A 14,228-nucleotide genomic window follows, 5' to 3' on the forward strand; every position below is an offset into this window, starting at 1 on the left:
AGCTAGTATGAGAGTACCTCATCAAGTGGAAGGGGCTAGGGGAAAAAGAAATCAGCTGGGAGAAGGAAGTCAACTTAGCACCCTACAAACAAAAGATCGAGGAGTTCTAAGCAGCTGAGTCGTCAAGGGTGTCGATAGAATGAGTGGGGGAGGATGTAAGAGTCACACACACCTCCACATTTTGATTGTAGATACCAAGTCAAGTTCATCTAGGGTCATTAGTCAAGCCCATGGTCACTTGCTTGGATTTCTAGCTTTTGTTATACGAAATAGTGCCATTATAATTCCTCGTATATTTTGATGTATATTCCTGTCGGAATGAAAATGGCTCAATAACCTTTTTAGAGGGGGGTGGCTAGTCGGCAAGTTGTTGGGCTAGACCACTGGGCTAGACCACTAGCATAGGTGAGAACTCTTGATAGCATGCTTGTAAACTTCTTTGCTGCTTTCTCCATCGAGACTAAATAAAACGAACGCATTTCCATTTCATTGTGTTGTTGCCTTGTTTACTGATCATTTTCTAACGATTGTGATTACATGCTTTATTTTGTTGCTTACTTGGTGCTTGCACAATACTAATACCGTGTGCGTTATTTGCTTGCGATGGATATTAATGGTTGGCTTACTACCCGTGAGAGGTGAGTAAGCATCGCACGGTCTCGTTGCACACTTAGAATGGTGGGACTGTGATACTATGCTTGTGAACAATCAACCTGGTACCACACAGAACATCGTTGCTAAATTTGAGTGATAATATAGAATAAAAACATGCAAAGATTTTATATTCTATCTTGCTTTAAAATAGAAAATTGGAACAAGAGATTGATATATTAAACATGAACTTAGGAGACATATAAACTTTAAAGTATCCAGATCAATCAACCTAGTTAAAGACAGACCATCTAAACGCATGAACTTACACCTTCTATTACATGCGTTACAAATCCTGCAACCTTAAAAACATTTCCATACAGACCTAGTGCTTGATCTGAGACAACATGCATCTTACATCCTTACTGTTGGGTCGCTCTTTTGGATTATCCAAAGTGCAAAAGTAAGCAACCTTTAGAACCAAAAGCATTTGCTCCTCAAAACCATTGCCTATTAGCTTCGAATCGATTGCTTGTCGAGGATTCTCTGAATTAGTCACACTTCTTAACCACTTAACAAAACCTATCTCATTGCCGTTTTGGAAAAATTCATCAGATGGAAGCTTTCCTGTGACCAGAACAGCAAGGACCACTCCGAAACTGTAAATATCACACTTGTCTGTGAACTTGAGTGTTTGATGGTATTCCGGTGCTATGTATCCCACAGTTCCTACAATATTTGAAGATGTCATATGTGTATGAGCATCTGGCATTGCCTTTGCAAGCCCAAAATCTGCAATCCGAGCTTCCATATCATCATCAAGAAGTATATTTGCTGGCGTAAGGTCTCTATGAATTATACGAGGGTTTTGATTCATGTGAAGGTATTCAAGCCCAGAAGCCACTCCTTGAGCAATTTTAACCCTTGCTAACCAATCCAACTCTTGAGTTCCCTGTTTAACATTACCAAACCTATCCTGTAAGCTACCATTTTTCATGAATTCATACACCAAGTAATGGCAGTCAGGTCTAGGAACATGAGCCAACAGAGGAAGAAGATTAGGGTGTCGGATATGACCAACAATATTAATCTCAGACCGGATTTGACGCATTTTCTTGTTCAGAGTCTTGCTATCTTGCCGCGTCAATTCTGCTGCGGACATATGTGGTTGAATAATTTTCTTTATAGAAATCATTTTGCCGTTACTTCCTGGTAATTCAGCCTTATAAACCTCTCCAAGACCGCCTTCCCGTATCTTCTCCAACGAAGTAATTCTTTCTTTGTTCTTCAAGAAAGCCAAATCCTCTTTCTTCTTGATTAAAGGACTAAAAATTGCAGGGCCTTTGTCCTTGCCTCCGCACATAACTGCAGCCAAGATCGGCTTGAATAGTCGAGAAAAGGTGAAACCGGATATAGTTCCAGCCATAGATCCTAGTAACCACCAAATTAGCTTCTTCTTGTTATCCTTTTCCGTGTGAGTTGTTGGACTCTCAGCATTATTTATAACCCAAATAGAAAATCATTTTTTATTATACCTTTTTGGATAACAAAAAAAAAATAGTTAAAAAAAGAAGAAGAAAAGTTCATCGTCCAATTACAATCAAACCGTCCAACACGGAATTGAAGTAGAAAGCACCTCCAATTGGATGAAAAATGGTGATATGTTTGTTTTTAATTGGACAGATGATAAACGAATTCAGTCTTCCATGGAGTTGTCGTTAATTTTCTTTTGGCCAGGTCAAGTCAACGCTACACAAGACTTGGAATGTTTTCTGGATAATTCTGGCCATTAGATCACTTCGTAATCTTCGGGTATGAAATTGACGTGCACTGGTAGACCTAACCAGCCTAATTCCTCGATTGCTGCTTGTTAGCGTGTTGACAAAAAAGTCACCACTCTGTGATGCTCATGTTTCTATTGACTTTCATATGTGATCTTTCTTGTTAACTTGGAATTTAAATACCAATTTTCTTTGTTGATTTTAAATGTTAAAAGAAATCTTGACCTTTAATTAGGAATATACTTTTTCCTGTATGACAGTCTTTTTAAAGTTATTTTTAAGATTTTGTTTCGTTTGAATGGGATATTAATTAGTTTCCATTGATATATATTTAAGTATAAATTTAAATTATGGATTTTTTTTTTTTGCATGATATATATAGAGTAGGCAATGATGAAAGAGATTGAGTACTTAATAAAGAATTTCATAGACTTTATTCTAATCTTATAGTAACCTTAAAAGTAGTCAATTTTCTTACAGAAAACATATACTGGTCCAGGAATCAGCAGTAAGCCCATAACTGTGTTCAAAGTCCTAGACATTATTAACAAGTAAACAGCCATCTTAGTTAATAAGTAGCAAGCCTAGCTCTTATGGAAGAAAACCACACAAATATTAAAAACCAAAGCAACATAACAGATGAACCTTCACAACAAACAAGCACTGACTCGTAAATCCTGCTTATACTAGCTTTTTTATTAAGTGTCGTTGCGGTAAAAGAAATATTTTTCCATTTCGCGGCTACAATCTGCGCAGATCACCCTATCGGGGACGTGCGCATTCCCTGGAAGGATCAGGTGATTGCAGTGTTCTGGGGTGCGACGTCTTTTCAGTTCATCATCAATTGCGGGCCAATTCCAAAGCTTTACTTTGCCAAGCATTAAATTCTTTGAGAATCGAAACAGCCAACTTTCCATTGGCTCTGGCCATCTCAGTTGCTCCTCTGCAGAGTATCAAACATCCTTGGTCACTGCCATCATAGCGGAGTATGGTCTGGATTTCCTTCATAATCTGATCGTTCCTCAACAGTCTTGCCATGTCTAGTCTTTGAGATCCGCATGCTCTCTAGCCGGGACCAGAAGAACCAGGTGGATGTGTAATCAGGCCAGAAGAGACTAAGTTTTTCCTTCTCAATAACTTCAAATATTCTCTCCAACCCCTTCTTGGAAGTGTTGTTTTTTCCAGCATAAATCAATTCTATGGTTATGTTAAGAGCTTTTGCGACATTTTTTGCTTTGGTTGTGAAATCCCTTATCCAGTCAGTATTATCACCTCCGTACACACAAATGTATCTATTTTCTTTTATCTGTAACCATAAAAAAATAAAAAATAAAAAATAAAAAGTAATATCATATTGTTATTCTTCAAAAATATAAATGACAAATTGACAATTATATAATATATGTGTGTGGGTTCTTGATCATATGAATTCTGCTTTTGTTTTGCTTTCGATGGGGGGTTTTGCAGAAGTGTTCTGTACTACTCTGTATATGAATGCATGAGCTGGAAGTTTCTTGAGGACACAGAAAAAAAAAAAAAAAAAAAAAAAAAAAAAAAAAAAAACCCAGTCTAGTATTTCTTGTTCAATTCCATCAACAAGTAGCTCAAGTCTCCATCTCTCTGCCCTCCACATTGCTGGCTCTTTCTCATCACTGAAAGGAAAGGCTGAATTGCCCCAAATCCAAACCATATGGTATGCATTTTGGGAGGATACCTTTCCTAGTGGATCCAATGCCACTAGAATCGTTTTCCTATCAAATTTCCAATACTCTTTGAGTTACCCGATCACCGTCGGTTCGATTACCAGAGGGGTGGTCACGGTGTACCATGGCATCACTGCCTGCAACTCAGCAAATTTGTATTGATTTTGTTCCTGCCAACCGATTACAACAGGGATCCAGACCATTTCAGATTGAACGTCATGCCTCATCCCATACACAGTGACAAAACACTTGAATTTCTTCACAGGGTAGATTGAGATCAGATATTATCAGTAGCACATGCTTTCCTATCAGTTCGTCAATTGACACCGGTCTCTGTCAGCAGAATTCTATATGTTCAGTTCCATATTACATAAGGAATATGAAAGCACAGAATTTCCAGAGAGTGAGATTTAAGAAAAAAATTACCTTTTCCATGTCATTTCCAATCACTAGTACTCTCGTTTCGTCTTTAGGAGCAAGCAATGCCCTGATAACCTTCAAGTTGTCTAGCTGTTTGCCTTCCAAAATGGGTATCAGATTTCCGAATTCTTCATCGGATTTCATCTTACCTGTGTCCCATGTGAATGTTGTTTCGGCACATTGGGTTCAATTGTTGGAACCAAACTCAAGAGAGATTGACTTCTATAAGTGGAACTTCTTTATGATAAATAACTCAGGTAGTAATTAATCTGAACGTCTCTTGCTAACTTTGATAAACCTCTCTTACCTGTCATTTTTTAGTTAAACTAAATGTATAAAGAGAAAGTTAGCAATATTTTCTGATTATTATTAGGTTGAAAGTCCAAGAACTCACTGAACTCAACAATGAGCGTGGTTATGGAGATGTCTATTGCATCGAAATGAGGTTGCAGGGATTTGAAATGCTCTATGAGTTCTGGTACTTGCTTCAAGATGGCTATAGACCTGGCTAGTGGATTTGTAGATCAAATCTGAGCCACAAGCCAGACATCTCCATAATTCACAGCGAAAGCTGCCAGTATTACCACCACTTTCACTTCCCATGAATAGCTTGCAAGCATCTTGCATAACAGTATACTAGTTTGATGAAAGGGGGACAAGCAACTAACTTGTATTATTTATTTATTTATTTATTTATTTTTTGTACATAACAAATATTTCTGGCCAATGATCGAGGTTGATTTCATGTCCCCTACGTTGCCTCCTTGTAGTCCTCCTTCTCTTTAGCTTTTCCTTGTTCTTTAGTGTTTTTTACGAAGGAGTTTCCAAGGCTTCTATGTTCACATTCTAGACAATTTAGCCCAACGGTTTTTAGTTTATCAAGCTTATTTTACTTTTTGCATTATAACAAAAACACTAGCGCTGTCCTTGAAAATAAAGAAGTATATCTTTTACTGTAAAAATCTAAAAGAGATATACGCTAGCTTTTACCATAAGTCATTGTATCATTACATGTTTTTCCTTATTTCTTGTTGATAAGTAAAAGCATTTAAATATCAACAACAAAGGGCATGAAACAGAATATATATTTTGATAATGATTAAAAATGAATTGTACTATGCAAATCCAGCTTCAAGATACCTCACGGGAAATATCATGTATAACATGAGACAGCGCTTCAGCCGTGTTGCCGAGACCAAATGAACCGATCCTTTCATCCGATGAACGATATGTATCCGTATGTTCAGACGTCCCCTGCATCAAAATTAAAGCAGACCTACCATCAAAGTATTAATAAATAGCTAGAACAATATATTTCGAAGTTCTAAAGGGCTAAAATAAATCCATTCAGTTTTGAGGACAGCAGGTCTAGCACAACCGAACAAAAAGAAAGTAAGGCGAATACGTGTTGATTTCTTTTAATGGTGAGAGAAGCCTGATTCAAAATGTCCTCAGAGACTTGGAGAATCGGTTTGACATTGTGAAAGTGAGGTTCCGGTGTATGAGTTTCCGAGCTTGCCTCACCACTAAACTGTCATCATCAGGTTGGTAGGTTCTGTTGTTTATCTTGTCCACCTGCATTTTAGAAAGCTACTTTCGTTTTTGGATTTCAAATGCCTTAAGAGGGAGGGAAGAAAAACTTGGGTGTATTTTTTACTTTTTTTGTTGGTTTTCTTTGTTTAAAAGTTGTCTGCAGCATAAAGGATATTAACATTCCAGATTTTTGTTCATTCCCACTTAAAAAGGGATCGTACTAAGCAATACTAGAACTAGTAAAAAAATGAAATCAGCAGTACTGACCCAAAAGAGAAATTATTTTGTTTCTTATGTATAACAGATCAAAATCCATATATATAACGTAAATGGTTCAGACATTTGGAACCATAAGTAAACTCTTGAGCAATGCAAAGCTACCTAATTGATACGAAAAACGGAACAAAAATAATAGCAACAAAATAAAACAAAGCACACACAGATTTACGTAGAAAATTTTTAAAGGGAAAAAATAAAGGCAAAGAGAGGCAAAATTTTTATTCATGAATATTAGTACAAAATGTGAGCAAATAGAGCAGCAAAACTAATACATCCGAAAAATCCTTGAAAATATATATATATATATATATGTATTGTACAGTTGTACGGTCTCAGGCCTATCGACCCTCGACCTCTGTTATTATCACAGAGCTTCATTTTTTTCTCTTAAAATAAATTCACCAAACGAATCGTACCGTAAACTTTTTGGATCAGATCAATAAGAATTCGGATCACCAACTTTAACACTAATTTTACTTTTTGTAGTTGAACTATAGCTAGGATATAATATGCAGTGAACCGGAGTAACCCATCATTTTATTTATTTATTTTTTCTATCTGCAAAATTCTATTGCTTTCCATTGTTAGTAAGGCTATACTAATTGGGTTTGGATTGAGATCCTTTGTAAATACAGGTACATATAATATGCAGAAAAATATGTCACTGAAAGGGGGAGCTTTTCTTTCCTCTATTTACTTGCTTTCTTTCCTTTTTTATTTTTTTATTATTATTATTATTTTTATATTTTCCCAACAATAAAGGTTGAAAAAGAAAAAGGTGAAAAAAAGAAGAAGGGTAAAAAATAATAATAATAAAATAAAAAGTAAAGAATGCTTCAGGTATTGTGGTAGGACTCTGATTCTCATTTAGTCTCTACTTTGGTTATCACCAGATCTAGCAACAGATATTGGACAAATTTATAATTTTTTTTTTAAACAGATTTTATTTATTTATTTTCTGATTTTCATCTACACTTTGTTAAACGTCACTATACAGCCAAATACCTCACAAGTAAGCAAGACTACTTTTTTTGTGAGGCTTCGAAAATTTCCACAGGATGGTTTTCTAGTATTTTAACTTTATTTATTTATTTATTGAGTATGGCTTAGTTTTGTGGAATGTGTAAGTAAAATTACCTCTTCTTTTTTTTTTTTTTTCCCAATTATCAAAACTATTTAAGTCTTAAGTACATCCTGATTCTAAATTACTTACAGCCAGCTTGAAAAAGAAGGAAAACAAATTCTTCTTGATTAACTATCAAAAAGGCTTTCAATTTGATTGGATGGCTAGCAAAAATAATCCAGTAAAAAGAAAAACAAAAAGAAAAATTATTAAAACTTTTGAGTGAAAGGAATTTCTAAACCATTTAGTATATAGTTGGAAAACATAATATCAGAAGTAAAATATATGAAACCCTTAACCTTATATACTCAGATTTCAGCCAAAAATAAATAAATAAATAGATAAAAATAAAAAAAGAATAAAAAAATCTTGTCTACTCTGAACATTTCTTTTACCTTGTTTTGTCTTGTTGGTGCAAAATCTTTGTCCTTTGAATCTAATTGCCACTTATAAACTTAATCCTACGAAACAAAATGAACGTCCTATGGTGCCAGCTAAAAACACAAGTCTTAAAGCTTATGATAGTTTATAGAATGTACCTTGAAAATAACTTTAATGATATTTACTATTATTATTTTTTTTTTTTTGGGGTACAAGAAACTTGACTCTTAACCCTAACCCTAAAATGTTAGATCACATAGAGTTTATATGAGAAAAGTAGTGTTTGAGAAAAATTTAATTTGGTGAGCTAAGTTGGCACCACCATGATCAATATCTAAAATGTTGTAGCATAATGTTTCAGCTCCTTCTAATTGGTCACATGCTTGATGAAAAAGAATGTCACGGATCTTCTTCAAAAAAGGATGAGATCCTATCTTAATTGGATAACCTTTGGATCAATTGTCATGAAACTTGTCTTGGCAGATCGCAAAGAATGTCTCTACCCTGTGAAATGGTGTTAATGTCCAGAAGCCAATCGGGACGAAAGTCAGCATGTTATTCCAAAGGGCTGAATTAACAATTGGGTTGATTCCACCCATATATGCCTTTTTTTTTTTTTTTTTTCCTGTGGTAAGTACTTAAAAAAAAAAAAATAAATAAAAAATGGTTAAACCTTCCTTAACCAAGATGTAGCTTTTTTCCACAATGACCTGAAATTTACCATTCTAGTTTCTAATCAAACTTTACCCAAACACTTTAAAATTTGCAATTTGTACACAAAAATTTCCTCCCTTAACCAAATACCCTTAATGGAAGCCAGCATGTCCTTGTGCAGAACCTCTATAAATTATATATATATATATATACATATATATAGGACAAACTAATTTGATTACCTTAAATTGGCCAGGATGGTTTACAGGTTGGAGGAGCTGTGCTATTTCCAGATTCTCAACATAAATTCAATAACCAAATTAAAATAAAAACATATATATCATGCAAAATAATGAATGGTCCATCATACCACTTATTTATATATTCATTAGATATAAGTTTTTCCACCAATAATTCTTGAATTTGTACTTTTAAACTTAATAGTAAAAATTTAAAATACACTTTTAGGTGGTCCAAACAATGACCTAGTTGAAAATCCCTTTATAATAATATAAATAAATAAAATAAATTCTTGAATATCACATTTATGGAAAAAGCCCAGAACCCAAATCCAACAAATCCAGCCCAGTATGCCCAACAAATCTAGCCCATTAATCTGATACTGGTAGTCGAAAAGCTCTAAAGCCCAACCCAACAATTCCAGTCCAAGAAGCCTGACAAGTCCATCCCAATAAATCTGGCTCAGGAACAAAACCACCGAAGACCGCAGCACCGTGTGAACAAAGTTGACAGTCTTTTTTGTTTTTTGTTTTTTGTTTTTGTTTTGTTATGCATTTTTTTTTTTTTTGTTTTTTTTGTTTTTTGGAGAGGATGAAAATCTAATAAAAATAAAAATTAAAAAAAAAAAAAAAGATGGGCCGAGAAAATGCATCTTCTGCACCCAGCGAATAAACTTAAAAGTAGTCTACTTTCTTAGAGAAAACATATAATGGTCCAGGGATCAGCAGTAATCCCATGACGGTGTTCAAAGTCCTAGACATTAACTAAGTAATCAGGCATCTTAGTATTAAGTGGCAAGCCTAGCTCTTATGGAAGAAAACCACACAAATATTAAAAACCAAAGCAATATAGCAGATGAACATTCACAACAAACAAGCACGGACACATAAATCCTGCTTGTGCTAGCTTTTTTTAATCAGTGCAGCAGCGGAACATGACATATTTCTCCATTTCCCGGCCACAATCTGCGCAGGTCACCCTATCGGGGACATCCAAACCGATCCCTGGAATGAGCAGGCGAGTGCAGTGTTCTGGGGTGTGACGTTTTTTCAGTTCAGAATCAATTGCAGGCACCAAACCCAACTCCGCAGCTTGCTTTTGCCAAGCATCAAATTCATTGAGTGTCGAAACAGCCAACTGTCCATTGGCTCTGGCCATCTCAGTTGCTCCTTTCCAGAGTATCATCCATCCTTGGTCACTGCCATCATAGCTGAGTATGGTCTGGATTTCCTTCATAATCTGATCGTTCTCAACAGTCTTGCCATGTCTAGTCTTTGAGATCCGCATGCTCTCTAGCCGGGTCCAGAAGAACCAGGTAGACGTGTAATCAGGCCAGAAGAGGCTAAGCTTTTCCTTGTCAATAACTTCATTGATTCTCTCCAACCTCTTCCTGGAAGTGTTGCTTTTTCCAGCATAAACCAGTTCTATGGTTATGCTAAGAGCTTTTGCAACAGCTTTTGCTTTGTTTGTGAAATCCCTGATCCAGTTAGCATCATCACCTCCGTACACACATATGTATCTATTTTCTTTTATCTGATAACCCAAAAAAAAAAAAAAAAAAAAAGAAGCAATATCATATTGTAATTCTACAAAAATATAAATGACAAGTTGACAATTATATAATATATGCATGTGGGTTCTCGATCATATGAATTCTGCTTTTGTTTTGCTTTGGATGGGAGGATTTGGAGAAGTGTTGTGTGCTACTCTGTATATGAATGCATGAGCTGGAAGTTTCTTGAGGATATAGAAAAAAAATAAAATAAAATAAAAAAATACCCAGTCTAGTATATCTTGTTCAATTCCATCAACGAGTAGCTCAAGTCTCCATCTCTCTGCCCTCCACATTGCTTGCTCTTTCTCATCACTGAAAGGAAAGGCCGAATTGCCCCAAATCCAAACCATATGGTATGCATTTTTGGAGGATACTTTTCCTAGTGGATCCAATGCCACTAGAATCGTTTTCCTATCAAATTTCCAGTACTCTTTGATATACCTGATCACCGGCGGTTCGATTACAAGAGGGGTGATCACGGTGTACCATGGCATCACTGCCTGCAACTCAGCAAATTTGTGTTGATTTTGTTCCTGCCAACCGGTTAGCTTGTCCACAACAGGGATCCAGACCATTTCATATTGAACGTCATGCCTCATCTCATACACAGTGACAAGCACTCTTCTTTCTTCAGGGGAGAGATTGAGATCAGATATTATCAGTAGTACATGCTTTCTTCTTAGTACGTCGATTGACACTGGTGTCTGTAAGCAGAATTCTATCGGTTCAGTTCCATATTTACATAAGGAATATGAAAGCATAGAATTTCCAGAGAGTGAGATTTAAGAACAAATTACCTTTGCCATGTCATTACCAATCACTAGTACTTTCGTTTCATCTTTAGGAGCAAGCAATGCCCTGATAACCTTCGAGTTGTCTATGTGGCTGCTTTCGAAAATGCGTATCAGATTTCTATATTCTTCATCGTATTTCATCTCACCTGTATCCATGTGAATGTTGTTTCAGCACATTAGGTTTAATTATTGGAAGCAAACTCAAAAGGGATTGACTTCTATAAGCGGAACTCCTTCATGATAAAAAAATTAGGTAGTAATTAATCTGAACCTCTCTTGCTAACTTTGATAAACCTCTCTTACCTATAATTTTTTAGTTAAACTAAATGTATAAAGAGAAAGTTAGCATAATTTTTCTGATTAATATTAAATTGGAAGCCCAAGAACTCACTAATATGTTGACGACAACTAGCAAGTTCACTTGTAAGGTGGCCGTGTATATCAATCAGCTTATGAGTCAAGCCTGATAGTTCCCATAACTCTGAGGTTGTGGCAGAGTACCTAAAATGAATGTCAAACAGCTGCTGTTATTTTATTGCAAAGTTTGAATTGAAATGGGAATATCATGCTGCTTTTAGAGTGCTTACTCATATCTCATGCCTGTAACATTAGCAACATGATTGGCACAAGCCACTATGGCTCGGATGGTCCAATAAGAGGCAGCAGGGATATGAGCCTTAGCAACTGATATTGATGGTGTATCAAGTGAAAGGTACTCTAATGGCAGTTCACTGAACTCAACAATGAGCTTGGTTAAGTCCACGATGGCCTTGATAAGTTGGTCAATTGCATCGAAATGAGGTTGCAGTTTTTTGAAATGCTCCATGAGTTCTGGCACTTGCTTCAGGATGGCTATAGACCTGGCTAGTGAATTTGTAGTGCAAATCTGAGCCACAAGCCAGACATCTCCATAATTCACAGCGAAAGCTGCCAGTACTACCACCACTTTTGCTTCCCATGAATAGCTTGCAAGCATCTTGCATAACAGCACAGTTGTTTGATGAAGATCTCCACCTGAGCACTTGCAATATAGCTGCCAATACGGTAGATTTGTTTTATGTTAAAAAGATTAAAGGGAGGACAAGAAACTAACTTGTATTATTTATTTTTTGTACATAACAAATATTTTTGGCCAATGGTAGAGATTTATCTCATGTTCCCTACCTTGCTTCCTTCTAGTCCTTCTCTTTAGCTTTTCCTTTTCCTTTAATGTTTTTTACAACGGAGATTCTAAGGCTTGTATGTTCACATTCTAGACAGTTTAGCAAAATGGTTTTTACTTCATCAAGCTTATTTTACTTTTTGCATTATAGCAAAAACACTAGTGCTGTCCTTGAAAATAAAGAAGTATATGGTTTACTGTAAAAGTCTTAAAGGAAATATATGCTAGCTCTTACCATAATTCATTATAGCATTACATGTTTTTCCTTATTTCTCGTTGATGATAAAAGCATTTACATATCAACAACAAAGGGCACGAAACAGAATATATATTTGATTATGATTAAAAATGAATTGCACTATGCAAATCCAGCTTTAAGATACCTCACAGGAAATATTATGTATAACATGAGACAGTGCTTCAACCATGTTGTCGAAACCAAATGAACCGATCCTTTCATCCGATGAACGAGATGTATCCGTATGTTCAGATGTCCCCTGCATCAAAATTAAAGCAGATCTACCATCAAAGTATGAATAAATATCTAGAGCAATACATTTTCTAAGTTCTGAAGGACTAAGACTAATCCATTCAGTTTTAAGGACAGCTAATGTAGCACAACCGAACAAAAAGAAAGTAAAGCAAATACATGTTGAATTCTTTTAATGGTAAGAGCAGCCTGATTCAAAATGTCCTCGGCGACTTGGAGAATCGGTTTGACATTGAGAAAGTGAGATTCCGGTGTATGAGTTTCCCGAGCTTGCCTCACCACTAAACTGTCATCATCAGGTTGGTAGGTTCTGTTGTTTATCTTGTCCACCTGCATTTTAGAAAGCTACTTTTGTTTTTGGATTTCAAATGCCTTAAGAGGGAGGGAAGAAAACTTGGGTGTGTTTTTCTTCTTTTTTTTTTTTTTGTTGGTTTTCTGTGGGTTTGAGGAGTTGGCAACTTTGGTTTATATAGGATGGGGAAAATGGAATAAAGTTAAATTGAACATGTACCTTGCTTGCAAGGTGAGACTAAAAACAAAGCTAAAGCCATGCATATGTGGATAACAAGAATGTATTAGTCTGGTGGACCCTAAGCTTGTCTGCAGCATAAAGGGTATTAACATTCCAGATTTTTGCTCATTCCCAGTCAAAAAGGGATCGTACTAAGCAATACTAGAACTAGTAAACAAATGAAATCAGCAGTAATGACTCAAAAGGGAAATTATTTTGTTTCTGATGTATGATATATCAAAATCCATATATATAATGTAAATGATTCACATATTTGGGACCATAAGTAAAGTCTTGAGCAATGCAAAGCTACCAAATTTTATTTTTTGTAGTTATATAGCTAAGATATAATATGCAGTAAACCGGAATAAGCCATCATTTTATTTATTTATTTATTTTCTATCTGCAAAATTCTATTGCTTTCCATTGTTAGTAAGGGTATACTAATTGGGTTTGGATTGAGATTCTTTATAAATTAGTGATAAAGACATCCAAAAATAATTCCATGTGTTCCATGACAGGTACATATGATATACAGACAGAGATGTCACTGCATGGTGGAGCTTTTCTTTCCTCTATTTCTTTTCATTCTTTCCTTTTTCCTTTTTTCCTTTTTTTATTATTTTTATTTTTATTTTTTTCCCAAAAATAAAGGAGGAAAAAGAAAAAGGTGAAAAAAAAGAAGAAGGATTAAAAAATTAATAATAAAATAAAAAATAAAGAATGCTTCAGGTATCGTGGCAGAACTCTGATTCCCATTCGGTCTCTACTTTAGGTATCACCAGATCTAGCAACAGATATTGGACAAATTTATAATTTTTTTTTTAAAAAGATTTTATTTATTTCATCTACATAAACGTCACTATACAGCCAAATACCTCACACGTAAGCAAGACTACTTTTTTGTGAGGCTTCGAAAATTTCCACAAGATGGTTTTCTAGTATTTTAACTTTATTTATTTATTTATTGAGAAATTCTATTCTTTTTAAATACTCAAGTACTGTAGTCAG

The 14,228-nt window shown here is 35.4% G+C and overlaps 2 protein-coding genes across 2 annotated transcripts; both read right to left on the bottom strand.

The window, feature by feature from the left end:
• Positions 1 to 891: 891 nt before the first annotated feature.
• Positions 892 to 2,935, bottom strand: LOC125422591 (leucine-rich repeat receptor-like serine/threonine/tyrosine-protein kinase SOBIR1). Its single transcript, XM_060814952.1, has 2 exons — positions 2,864 to 2,935; positions 892 to 2,056 (listed from the first exon to the last, which is right to left on the bottom strand). The coding sequence occupies exons 1-2, from the start codon at positions 2,933 to 2,935 to the stop codon at positions 977 to 979; spliced, it is 1,152 nt and encodes a 383-aa protein (XP_060670935.1). The 3' UTR covers positions 892 to 976.
• Positions 2,936 to 8,951: 6,016 nt separating this feature from the next.
• Positions 8,952 to 13,151, bottom strand: LOC107418219 (protein SIEVE ELEMENT OCCLUSION B). Its single transcript, XM_016026900.4, has 7 exons — positions 12,866 to 13,151; positions 12,600 to 12,713; positions 11,642 to 12,087; positions 11,446 to 11,555; positions 11,058 to 11,200; positions 10,485 to 10,964; positions 8,952 to 10,238 (listed from the first exon to the last, which is right to left on the bottom strand). Exons 1-7 carry the CDS (start codon positions 13,040 to 13,042, stop codon positions 9,618 to 9,620), a joined length of 2,091 nt encoding a protein of 696 aa, XP_015882386.3. The 5' UTR covers positions 13,043 to 13,151; the 3' UTR covers positions 8,952 to 9,617.
• Positions 13,152 to 14,228: the final 1,077 nt, after the last annotated feature.

Source organism: Ziziphus jujuba, chromosome 2, assembly GCF_031755915.1.
Source record: "Ziziphus jujuba cultivar Dongzao chromosome 2, ASM3175591v1".
Lineage (NCBI taxonomy): Eukaryota > Viridiplantae > Streptophyta > Magnoliopsida > Rosales > Rhamnaceae > Ziziphus > Ziziphus jujuba.

Bases quoted from the DNA above. Each gene is read 5' to 3' on its own strand.
- LOC125422591 (XM_060814952.1), bottom strand. From the start codon at position 2,935: ATGGCTGTTTACTTGTTAATAATGTCTAGGACTTTGAACACAGTTATG. The intron at 2,057-2,863 runs GTATATGTTTTC...CACACGGAAAAG, and splicing joins TACTGCTGATTCCTGGACCA to GATAACAAGAAGAAGCTAAT.
- LOC107418219 (XM_016026900.4), bottom strand. From the start codon at position 13,042: ATGCAGGTGGACAAGATAAACAACAGAACCTACCAACCTGATGATGAC. The intron at 10,965-11,057 runs GTAATTTGTTCT...TTCTGCTTACAG, and splicing joins TTGGTAATGACATGGCAAAG to ACACCAGTGTCAATCGACGT. The intron at 10,239-10,484 runs GTATTTTTTTAT...TTGGGTTATCAG, and splicing joins AACAAGATATACTAGACTGG to ATAAAAGAAAATAGATACAT.